Here is a 12,116-nt window from a genome sequence, read left to right as displayed (position 1 = left end):
GGGTGGGAAACCTGTCTGTATCTGAAATTCATCTGTGAACGTTAAGAAAGTTCTAAACGGATTATTTTTCTCTTTTTGAGTGTAGTTTTGTCTTCATCTGAGATCCGCTTTACGAAAGGAAGTATTTGTAGACAAAAGCCAGACTTGTGCAAGAGACAAATGTAGTAATTTTCAGTTAAGCAACAGTTATTAATATGACCCACATCTGCATAAAATGCTGATTTAATTAGTCGTGAGGATTGTTTTTTAAGAGGCCTGCTGTTCCCCATGATGAAAAAGATTAATAGTATGGGTAAAAAGTTCCTAATATTGCCAGAACGTTGTAATAAAACACATAGCTATTTTTTTTTTTCTTGTGTTTTTGAGTCTGTTCCTTACTTGGTGGCAAATTGAGAACAAAATGTACCAGATCAATGCTAATTTAATATGTTTCATGCTGAAGATAAAGGCACATCTTCAGACTGACTCAGATAATAATATTGCTAGCCTTTGAAAATGTTTGCTCAGCTATTACATTATAGACTCATTGTTATCTTTCTTGACTAATGATTTTTCACAAACTGGTTTGTTTCTGTTCTCACTGTCCCCGCATACAAATTCTTGTCCCCGGATTCTTTCTTGCAAGGGAGCCGAGGTTGGGAAAAGGTAGTTTACCATTCAGGATTTTTCAAGACTTGCTTGTCTTAAATGTGGAGGGCACCACACTGGGACCTGCTCTCTGAAAGTAGGCAGCACACATAGCTTCTTGGAAATGACAGGCGGTGTAAATTGAACAGGATGTAGGAAGCCCGTGACTGGGCCAAGTTGCTGGCGTTTTCTCAGCTCTAGATAGTGCAGCCACACCCCGTGGCCTGACCTTGAGAATCACACAGGGCCCAAGACTCCCCTGTGAGGGAATCGTGTTTCTCCCCCTCTTCGCTGTCTTAGGCGTCCTTCCTTGTGATGTAATCCAACCAGAACCAGTGTTTGGCAAGAAGTGCAACATATACTCTAGCAAAGTATGGGAGGAAGGTAGTAGATATCTTTGGGCCTGATTTATACTGCAACCTTCCCCCAAAAAGTTGAATCATGACACGTCATATTTGTCATACTGATCCGCTCTGTACTTAGTCTTTTGGTTACCTGTTTCCATGTTTGTTCTTCCAGAGAAAGGACCGATTCTTATTTGTTACCCTGTACATTTCATAGTAGTGAATAATTAACAGTACTATTCACTGGTAGCCCGTACACATACATTAGTAATATATCTGTATTAACTCCAGATGTCCCTTTTCTCCCTACTGCTTAGCCATCTTAGTGTTTATTAATTAGCACCATTGCTAAAGGATGAATAGAGAAAAACAATAATTAACTTTAAAATTAGACACTTACATGACTCACTCCAGCAAAGGACTTAGAAGGGGTGGATGTGTATTTATTAGCTTTTTTATTTTTGCTTAATAGTGAATTTTAGTAGGGGCTCTATTCTTATACATATTTAGATGTCTACTTCAGTAATATTTATATTTCATACGGCTGTGACCCTGTTTGTGTCTTATGGTCTCAGTGCATCTTTCTCAGTGAGAAATGAACCACATCATCTCTGGTGGTTGCAGGGTTTGGAATTTTCTGTTATCGTTTCCTAGTACCTAAAATTGTAGTTGCATTGCTTTAAGATGTGTTCTTAGGGCCTAGCAGTGTTCCTCCTAATGTTTTTCCTAACGCGTTTTTTTTTTTAGGAGCACAAACAAAAAACTGCCTTAGCCGCGAGTTGTCCATTCTGCTTAGAGACTAGAGAAGTCCAGGTTTGATGATTCACTCCTGTGCTTTTTTCACGGGGGCTGGTGTTAGAAGAGTGTGGTTCAGATAGGAGAATCCCAAATAGCAGACAGTGTAAATTCCCACTGCATTCTGCACAATAATTGCAGCAGATGGTTATCGATTGGGTATTCAGTTTGCTCGAACAGTTCCCTGGATTTCTCCATGAGAGAACTCACCCTGCTTTGTTGTCATATTATCGATTTCATCTCCCCCTCTGATGCGGAAGCTCTACGAGGGGCTTATCTGTCTTGTTTACTGCTATTTACTCAGTACCATTGTCCTTTACAAATAGTTTCTCAATACCCTTTTGCTGTATGAAATGTACTGGGCTCTTACTTCTCTGCCTGGAGTGGTGGATGGCTTTAGCTACAGACGGATCTTCTCCTGGAAGGATTTGGAGACGGTGCCGGGACTGCTAATTCATACACAACCCATCAATGTCTACCTGATTCTCTCTTTCCATCCCAGTACCGGTCCCCCTCACTGCCCACGATATCCTGCACCTATTAAAAACTCTTTTAATTTCCCTGGGAATAGTGAGCTCGTTGTTGCTGCTGGACCTTCCTCTGCCCACAACCTCAACTGCCCACAATCGCTCAGTTCCAGGCGTGAATTTCAAGCTTTTGTGACCTCTGACCAGCTATTTTAGTGGTCACTTGTGCTGCCATTGGTTTTGGACCTGGGGAGCATGCTTGAGGGCACCTCTCCACTTCTCATATTGCAGGTAGAGAAACTGAGGCCAGGGGAAGGAAAATGGAAACCAGTTATTTGCTGGACCTCTGCTACATGCCAAACAGTCTGCTAAGCATATTACATATTTATCTTTTTAAATTTATGCAGGATAAAATTAAACCAATAATTTAGCATAAAATGACTTCATTTTACAGATGAAGCCACAAGTGCTCAGAAAAGTTTACTTTTCTTCAGGTCGCATGGATGGAGTTAAGACTCTGCCCCAGATCTTTCTTAGTCCATAGTGTGTGGATGTCGTGGTACCATACTCCCTGTGGTAGGTCGTTACTGGGGACTTCCAGCTCACACTCAGTCAGCCAGTTGGAACAAAGCTAAGCCTAGACTCATATCTTCTGACCCCCAGTTTCCTTTTATTTTCTTTTTATTTTATTTGTTTGATTAATTAGAAATTTCTTATATATTCCCCTGAAAGTATCAGTAAACAGCAAGACTATCAGAATTTCACAAAGGAGGAAATGCACATATGATGAAAACAAAATATTTTATCTTCTGTCTGAAAAAGGAAGGATATTGCATTTACTCCTTTTGCAGTGAGGAGGGAGGGGTTTTCTGTAAAACAAAAATGCCTGTTGAGGGCCTGGGATGTTCTCAGGGATCCATTTGGCATCGATGGTGAGATGTCAAAGTGAGAACAGTTATAGACTCTACCCTTGCAGAATGTTCACAGTCTACTTAGAGTGTGAGACTAACAGTGGTGGTGAATATAAGACAAATTATACTTATAATAACATGGGTTGTTAGTGCTCAGTGTGTACAGGAGCATTTAAGGATGGCTTCAAGCAGGGTGGGGGGCCTGGGCCAGGTATTTAGTGATCCTTGGGATCTGCTCAGCTAACAGTGCCCCACACAAGGGTGAAGTTGTTACCGCAAGCATACGAGTGCATGAGGTGAAGGTATTGGAAGTAAGATCTGCACAGCCCCTCTGGCTGCTGAGCTCAGTTGATGGTACCACGACCCACGCAGTCTCAAGGCAGAATCCTGAGAGTTATCCGAGACACTTTGACAACCCCATTGCCCGTTTCCTATCTCCCCTCCCTACACATTTGCCTCCTAGAGATTTTTCAGATCTTACCCTGTACTCACTGTCTTATTTTAGTCTGTCATCATCTTGACTCCTGAGATACTTTCCTTAGGGATCTTTCTGAATCTTTCAGTCTTGTCTCCTTCAAATATACCCTTAAAAACTGTACCTAGAATAATCTCAATTATACTTGGGCACTTGTAGCTTAAAATCCAGTGGTTTCCTGTTGCCTCCCACAGAGAATCAGGACGAAGCTTCTGAGCATAGCACACAGGGCCCTCAACCGTCCGGTGCTACCTCCTTCTCCAGCCTCAGCTCCAGAATGTCACCTGGGAGAGTCCTTCGTGATCCAACTCTTGGTGCTTCCCACATAGAATCATCATTTCTTGTGTCCATGACTTTGCTCAAGTTATTCACTCCACCTGGCATGTGTCTTTCATATTTTTTTCCTGACTAGCTCATTTACCAAGATTCAGTTCAGGGGTGAGCTCCCTCCCAGGACACTTTTCCAGAACCTTCCGATTGGCTTAGCGCCCACCCTTTGTATTTTCCATCTCTGTATTTGGACTTGCCCGTGGTATTGTTATATTGTTGTTTTTTTTTAATATGTTCTATCTCCCACTATGTTCTAAGCTCCTCAAAAATAGAAACTATGTCATGTTCATCTTGGTACCCCCAGCCTTGACCTCTGAGACTCAGAATGGATTTGTTATACTATAGAAGTAAGACTGAATACGTAACCTGAATTTAGACATAAGTAGAGAAATTCTGAGTTTGACATGGCCTTCAAAAGATAAATATATCATATATATATATGTATATATATATATCTCAAGTATTTGTATCAAGTATATATATATTTATATGTATATATGTACATATATATTTATATATATACATTTATATGTATATATATGTACATATATATTTATATGTATAAAAGAGAGGGAGAGGAGAGTTGGAGATTAATCTATTATATAACATAAATGTGAATGAGAAGAGGGTAGAAACATGGTGATCTGTAATGCAGTGACTTACAGAAATCCTTTTTAATTCCATAATTCTTGATTGATGGTGGGAGTCATGACTTTTATGAACTCCAGTGCTGATCAGAAGCTGCCTTGGGATAACTGAATTAACATGAATTTCTTCCTTCATCTCTACTTAGTATATATGTAGTTTTCTAGCCAGCTAGAGAAAGTTATATTCTTACATTTGGGGAAGTTCACTTTCTAACAGTTTAAAGGACCCATTTGTAATATCCTCAAGGCACTTCCCACTGCTTACTAGTCTTCAAACTATGGTAGCTTTTGCCTGTGGGCAAGTGGAATATTTTCCCCCAGGAGACGAGGGCTGCTGATAGGCACATAATTCCAGCAAGGCTAAAGGCCTTGATGCATGCCAGGCCAGCCATAAACAATTATTTCTCCTCTGAGGATCCCTTGGAAAGCCACACGTTGAAAGGTACCTCTCTAGCCCAGAAGCTGCCAAGTTTTGGGTCCTCCTTCTACTAAATACCCTTTCAAGTAGCCAAGAGAAGTCTGCCTGTGTCTTCTTACCAGTTAAGGCTACTTCACTGCACCATCTCACCCTAACTTGTTAAGTGACCAACTACATTCTTCTCGCTCCATTATACCTTTCGGATGCTTTTTCCATAGGGCAGCAGCAATATGCAATGTTTTGCATCCTTTTTGAGATAGTGTTCTAAAACGGTGTTATCAGCTTTGCATTCATGCGTTCTAACCAGATACCCATGCATGCTAATATTAATAATGCCATCTTAAAATTAGTCGTAATTTATAATATACTCTATCACACAGCCCCTGTCTCCTAAATCATACTGTTTGAATGACCACACATTCAGGTTATAATACAGTTGTTGATAGCACTCATCGATTCCTCTTGGTTTCTTTCTTTTTCCTTCTGGCAGGTGGCCCGTCCCACATCGATGTGCTTTCCCTACAGGTGTGTCTATACCATCCTTCCCTGCCCCTGGCCCGTTCTTTTTCTTCACCTTCCTCTTCATAATGCACAGGTGTGCATTAATGCCTTGGTGTGCGGCCCCTTGGTTAAGTTTCTGTCTCTGGGTGCATGTTCAACCTCCGCTCCTTTCTTCATTATTTATCCTACTTCCGGCGAAACCTTCTCTTCACCTAACCTTAGGGTTAGGAAATCCTTCTTCAAACTAAATGTCTCAATGTCAGGATTTCAACTACTCTCTTAACCTTTCTGTCTCCTTGCCCAGTCCAGGATGATGAATTAAACTTGACCAAAGCTGAGAATTCAGGATGGGGTTAGAAAGAAAATGGCCTTTCTGCTCAAGCCACCCCTAACCCTAGCCTTACAACCTGTTTTGGAGTCTTTCTGTATGGGAAAGAAAGAAGCTAAATCAAATCCGTGTTGACGTCTGAAGACAGAATATTTGAAACTCACATTTTTAGAATGAAATACTTTTCCATTTATACTGTTTTAACTTATCAAATAGTTATTAGAAGCTAAGATTTTTTTTTAACTTTTTATTTTTAAATTTTGATCCCAGTGTAGTTAACATACAGTGTTGTATGGGTTTCAGGTATAAAATACAGTTATTGAACAATTCTGTACATTACTTAGTGCCCATCTAGGAGCTAAGATTTAATCTCATTCCTGGAAATTGTACAAATGAAACAGCAAAATATATGCACAAAGCAGGCTGAAATAGCATATATAAGAGAACTATGTCTGCATTAGTGTGATTAAGAAATAAGATTCAGTATTGGACTTCATAGTACATTCACTTTCATAGATCAATGGAGAAAGATTATAGTTTAAAGAGAAAACATGGGATACGTGAACATTTCCTTTTTAGCAACCAACTTTATTATGTGTATCTCATGTACGTATTTATTTTGTCAAATATAAGAATTCCTAGCATTTGCATAGTGCTTTGTAAATATTTTACCTGGCAATGAATGATCTATTCGAATTGAATACAGATGGTTTTCTTTTTAGCACTAGGATGACGTATGTAGTTTTTTTTTTTTTTTTTTTTTAATATGGTACCTTTTCTATTTGTTTTTCAGATTCCTGAGTTCATTTAAGAGAACAGTCTTAAAATAAAAGAAAGAAAAGAAGTGGTTCAGTCTTGGAAGTGCCATCTCCTTGCCAGCTGCTGCAAGCGCTGGGGATTCGTTTACGACCGAACAGATCCAGAAAGCTCCGGTATGTTTTCGTGAGTGATATGGTGCTACATCGCCCTGGGACAAGAGTGTCTGCTGTTGGTTTCCTGCTGGGGGAGACAGCATGGCTGCCTCCAGGACCTCACGGTCTCCCCGGGACATCGCCAATGTGATGCAAAGGTTGCAAGGTAAGGGTCAGAAATGTCAGGGTTTGTTCTGTATTTTTTAAGTACACTTTAAATACCAACTTAACTCAGGATCTTTTCAATTTGCTTGCACTTTTATTCAATTTTATGGAACTACAGCAAGGGATCACAAAAGGACGTCTCTCATGCTAGCGTTTTCAGACTAGTCATGGTGTTTGAAGATGCTATCTTTTTCACGTAGAAAAGAGACAAAGACCAACCTCTTTGTTTGGTTTTATGTCTGCATTAGTGTGATCTTTAGTGGTTATTCAGTGTTTAGCTGGGAATTCAGTTATCGCCAAACTGCCCTTCAGTCACCAATGACAATACAGTGCCGTGACAGTGCACAAGGGTATCATGACGACGGTGACAAAAAATTGTATGCTGTGGTCAGATAAGTCAACTAATAGTTTAAATATCCCAACTAGGAAGCCCTCAGAGACCTAGAAAGTCTTTTAGCAAAATGAGGGGCAAAGAGGTGCAGAGGGTTTAAGACATGACGGGATTAATGGCGAGTGGCAGTGGGTGGACTAGAACCACCTTCCTCCCCACTGTTCTTTCTCTAATAGCCAACTTTTCTAGAAGACAATTCGCAGTGAAATGTTATAGCAGCTTATAGATTAATTTGTAATTGTGAATTACACATGCATTGAAACATGTATATTCTTTAAACCATAAAAATAATCATCTTAGAAGACTATGAAAATATTGCTTCCTTGTCACAGTCCTAATGCTACCTCTCCCCAACTTGAAACGGATATAAAAATATTCAAATTTTATAGGGTTTTTTTCCTGGTATTTGTCAGGAGCGCCTAAAGTAATGTTACAGGTTGGCTTTTTGCTCTTCGAGTATCTCCAGCAAGAAAGCGATTGCTGTGGTTTTCCACCGCGACCATCATAATAATCTCTTACAATCCCACCTTCCTCACTTATAGTGTATTTGATGTGCATAGCAGTCATTTCCAGGTAAGCCCTCTTGGCTTTCAAATACAGGTGAAACTCTGGACATTCGTGGCCCAGGGCGTGCTCTCAGCTACAGAAAGGCACGAGCTTAGTGGAGCTGTGCGTTTCTCCATGTCAGACCGGAGGCCACCACTGTCCCTGACACCCCTGCAATCACAAGGCTCCCATGCGTGTTGATTGTCCTGGGCTGGTTTTTGATGCTTCAGTGCCAGTGGCACTTATTTCAAGCTTATTGCTGGAAGATCTCATCGTCACACCAGAAAGAGCTTGGTTAAATAAAAGAACAGATCCTGGGGCGCCTGGGTGGCGCAGTCGGTTAAGCGTCCGACTTCAGCCAGGTCACGATCTCGCGGTCCGTGAGTTCGAGCCCCGCGTCAGGCTCTGGGCTGATGGCTCGGAGCCTGGAGCCTGTTTCCGATTCTGTGTCTCCGTCTCTCTCTGCCCCTCCCCCGTTCATGCTCTGTCTCTCTCTGTCCCAAAAATAAATAAAAAACGTTGGAAACAAAACAAAACAGATCCTTGCTGAATATGTGGGCATAGACCTCCTCCATAGGCCAAAAACAAACAAACAAACAAACAAACAAACCCTGATTATGTCTACACAGTGCTAAGGATCTCCAGTTTAAATTGTACATCTTTTTTTGGGTAGATGGAATACTGAACTTAGAGTTCCATTTTTCTGTCTGTGTCTGTCTTTGTTGTTTCCTGGGCACAAATTCCTGAGCCATGTTGTGCCTCAGTGACCTCATTTACAAAAAGATGGAAAGGAAACCAGAGGTCCCTTACAAAAGATAAGGAAGATAATTAGGTAATAAAGCAGATTTTCCTTTGAGTTTATTAAATATGAAAATTCCCTGGATCATATATATATATCTACATATGTATGTATGTGTATATATATGTATATGTGCATATATACACACATATATATACATATATATGTACATATATGTGTGTGTGTATATATATATACACATATATGTATATACACACACACAATAAAGGAAAATTGTACAGGGTAATTTGATAAAGATTAAATAAGAATCAGATTATGATTGTACAAAGTGTTTACTTTTTATTCTTATTTTGCTTTGAAATTTTTTTAGTAAGGTAGTGGTTAGGTTAAGAGGGGAGGGAAGAGTACTGTGCCTCAGTCTCTTATTATTTCTGTAGTGTATAGATATATGGTTTTTCCTGAGAAGTGTGTGGAGTAGGGGAAGGACTGGAGCCCCTCACTCCCATCCCACGCCTGGCTTGTCCCAGTGGCTGTCCCATTTTAACATCTGTGCATTTCGAGACCCCACCTGTAAAATGCAGACTGCTCACACTCTGGATTGTTTCAAGTTCAGCAAGATGATGACAAAAAGTGCTTTAAAAACTCTACTCTCATCTAATGAGCTGTTCAAATAGCCATGGAAGAAAATTGGATGAAGAGGCATAGGTTTGATAATTTGTTGCAAATTTTTCTAGCCATGCAGATTTGAGAAGGAATGTTAGTAGTTTTATATATCCTGTGCTGTATAAAACTAGTAATTTTATTACATAATAAAGTGACTATACTCACTGTATTAATTACTTTTTCCTTTCTAGTAAAAGGAAGAATTATAACATGTGATATGGGTATCTGACAAACTCAGAACAATAAACCTTCTACCATTCGACAGTAGACAAAATTCCTGAGCACTAGATATTTATCATTAGTTTTTAGTATCAATTATATATATATATACATATATATACATATAGTTTTTAGCATCAATTATATATATACATAGATGCATCAATTATATATATACACGTGTATATATATGTGTATTATATATATATATATAATTGATGCTAAAAACTAATGATAAATATCTAATGCTCAGGAATTTTCTCTACTGTATATATACATACATACACACACACATACACACACACACACACGTTATTAATGGCAGCAAAATGAAAGGTCTGCACTCCCACAAGGTGCAGTGGACCTAGCCTACAGCAGTGGAAACAGAATGTAACAGAAGGTGATATGGTGGATATATCTGTTAGCATATTGATCTGCTGGGTTTCTTGTGCTGAATTAGCTGGCAAGGTTTGTGTCTCCACTGCATCTCAGTTCTCATTGTGCATCCTGCTGATGCTTTGAGCCCAAACAAGAGTCAACCTCCCCAGACAGAGGAGATCTATTTTCTGTCAAGGGTACTTAGTGTCTGTTCTTACCTGCTGGAACCTCCAAACCAGTGACCATGGTGCTAATTAATGGAGGGCTAGCATTATTGTCCAGATAATGAAGACAAATGAGAGAATATATTTGAGGAAAAATAAATCTGTTAACTTAAAATAGAACCAGAGTTGCTATTTTCAAAGTTCAAATCCATGAGGACATTTTTCTAGAATCCCCCCTTTTTTTTTCTTAGATAATCCAAGGAACTGTGTTATTTTTCCCCCTCTTGAGTTTTATTGTCCTATTGGATCTGTGTATAACTAATAAAAATCATGTAGCTTTGCATAATGGCAACTTGGCTTTGCTCACTTGCTTATTTAGTTTATAACCATAATTGTTGACTGTTTTTCTGCTTTTAATTTTTATTTCTAGTGCTAGGAAATTGAAACACATACACAGATTGCTACATAATTTAGCTGCTACTGTAGTAGTTCAATATTTCACCTTTGCCAATATTTGTGCTTGTTTGAGCATAATGTTTTAGGCTGGGATCCTGAATTATGGATGAGCAGACAGACTGCAATGCAGACTTTCGTTTGCTCCTGAGAATAATGAAGGTTTCTGTAACTTCCATCAGTTTAAATATAACCTTAAAAGCAAATACAAGACAATAGTATGATACAAGAATATTAAAATTTTAAAAGCACATTGTTAATATATATCTTTTCAGCTCTTTAACGGCTAAGGGGTTCCATTTCACAGGTGGCTTATGGAGTCATTTCAGTTGTTAGTCACATCTGAAAAAAGGTACGTGTCTAAACTCTTAAGAATATAAATTTCTTTAAGACAATGACAATATCTTTGTAAATGTCATCATGCTGCTGCATAACATTAGCTTAAAAAAGATTTGTTGAATGGCTTTTATCAAATACATTTTTTTTCATTTGAAGATAGTCTCTCAAAGTTTAAGGAGTTTTAAATGGACATATCAGTGTTTGTTACTGTAAGCCGGGGCGGCATCAGTGTAAACTTATAAAATGAGTGGTAAATGCCAGAGAAGATTCAAAATGTGCATGCGAAGGTGTTATATGGAGATTACTTTGATAAAAAAGGAGGATTACTGATTGCAAGGTCGAGTTTTTATTTTTAAACCTGTGAATAAATTCAAGGCGAAAGAAATGAGAAAAGGGATAAATACGTATTCTTGGAGACGTACCTATGAAATTTGCTAACTGTTCAGTAAAACCTAATCATGCCTCCCTCTAAAATGGCTTTTATGGTTAAACTCTTTTTGGGTTAAATATGACATTCCCTATAAATCTATTATACTGTAAAATAAAACCTCAGCTAACAAAAAAGTTAACTGAAAAGTAGAATCAGGGGCACCTGGGTGGCTCAGTCAGTTGGGCGTCTGACTTCAGCTCAGGTCATGATCTCACAGCTCATGAGTTCGAGCCCCACATTGGGCTCTGTGCTGACAGCTCAGAGCCTGGAGCCTGCTTCAGATTCTGTGTCTTCCTTGCTCTCTGCCCCTTCTGGACTTAAACTTCTTTCTCTCTCTGTCAAAAATAAATAATACATGAAATGAAATGAAATGAAATGAAATGAAATGAAATGAAATAATAAAATAAGATAGTAGAATCAACATTAATAAATAAATGGCATAATTTCCTTTAGTGTAACATTAAATAAACATCGGAGAAGGAAAGGTTTGTCATTTATGAGGATTCTCATTTTTTTACAGTGCCTTGAGAGATTAACTTCTAAATTTTATTACTCTGACTTAATGACTCTTCTTATATTGCCAAAAATCCATTTATTGTATTTAGGATGAAATTCTCTATTTGGTTTAATCTCTTTCTCCCTACAACGAATGTTGTGTGCTACTATCTCAAATTTAAATACTAAGCAAAATGCAGCACAAAACAGTGATCATTTATTTATGTTTTGGAACATCATGGTTAAATAAATCTTTAATGAATAAATGGATAAATCACAATCCCTAAATTAACGAATTGAAGATGAAATTAGTCAAGACATAATGTAAAAGCAAAGGAAGAAACCAGTTAAATGGAATC

General features: G+C 38.6%; 1 protein-coding gene across 19 annotated transcripts in view; it reads left to right on the top strand.

The window, feature by feature from the left end:
• The window catches only part of SYNE1 (spectrin repeat containing nuclear envelope protein 1), a 490,159-nt gene that overhangs the window by 1,647 nt on the left and 476,396 nt on the right, over positions 1-12,116 (top strand). For all 19 annotated transcript variants that reach the window (XM_058735689.1, XM_058735694.1, XM_058735678.1 and 16 more), the window contains exon 2: positions 6,637-6,920. In XM_058735689.1, coding sequence (XP_058591672.1) covers positions 6,857-6,920 — 64 coding nt within the window. In that variant the 5' untranslated portion in view covers positions 6,637-6,856. The remainder of the gene's footprint in view (positions 1-6,636; positions 6,921-12,116) is intronic.

This window comes from Neofelis nebulosa, chromosome 6 (genome assembly GCF_028018385.1).
Source record: "Neofelis nebulosa isolate mNeoNeb1 chromosome 6, mNeoNeb1.pri, whole genome shotgun sequence".
In the NCBI taxonomy this organism is placed as follows: Eukaryota; Metazoa; Chordata; class Mammalia; order Carnivora; family Felidae; genus Neofelis; species Neofelis nebulosa.
Note: the sequence above shows the minus strand (reverse complement) of the source record. Positions and strands in the feature narration are given on the sequence as shown.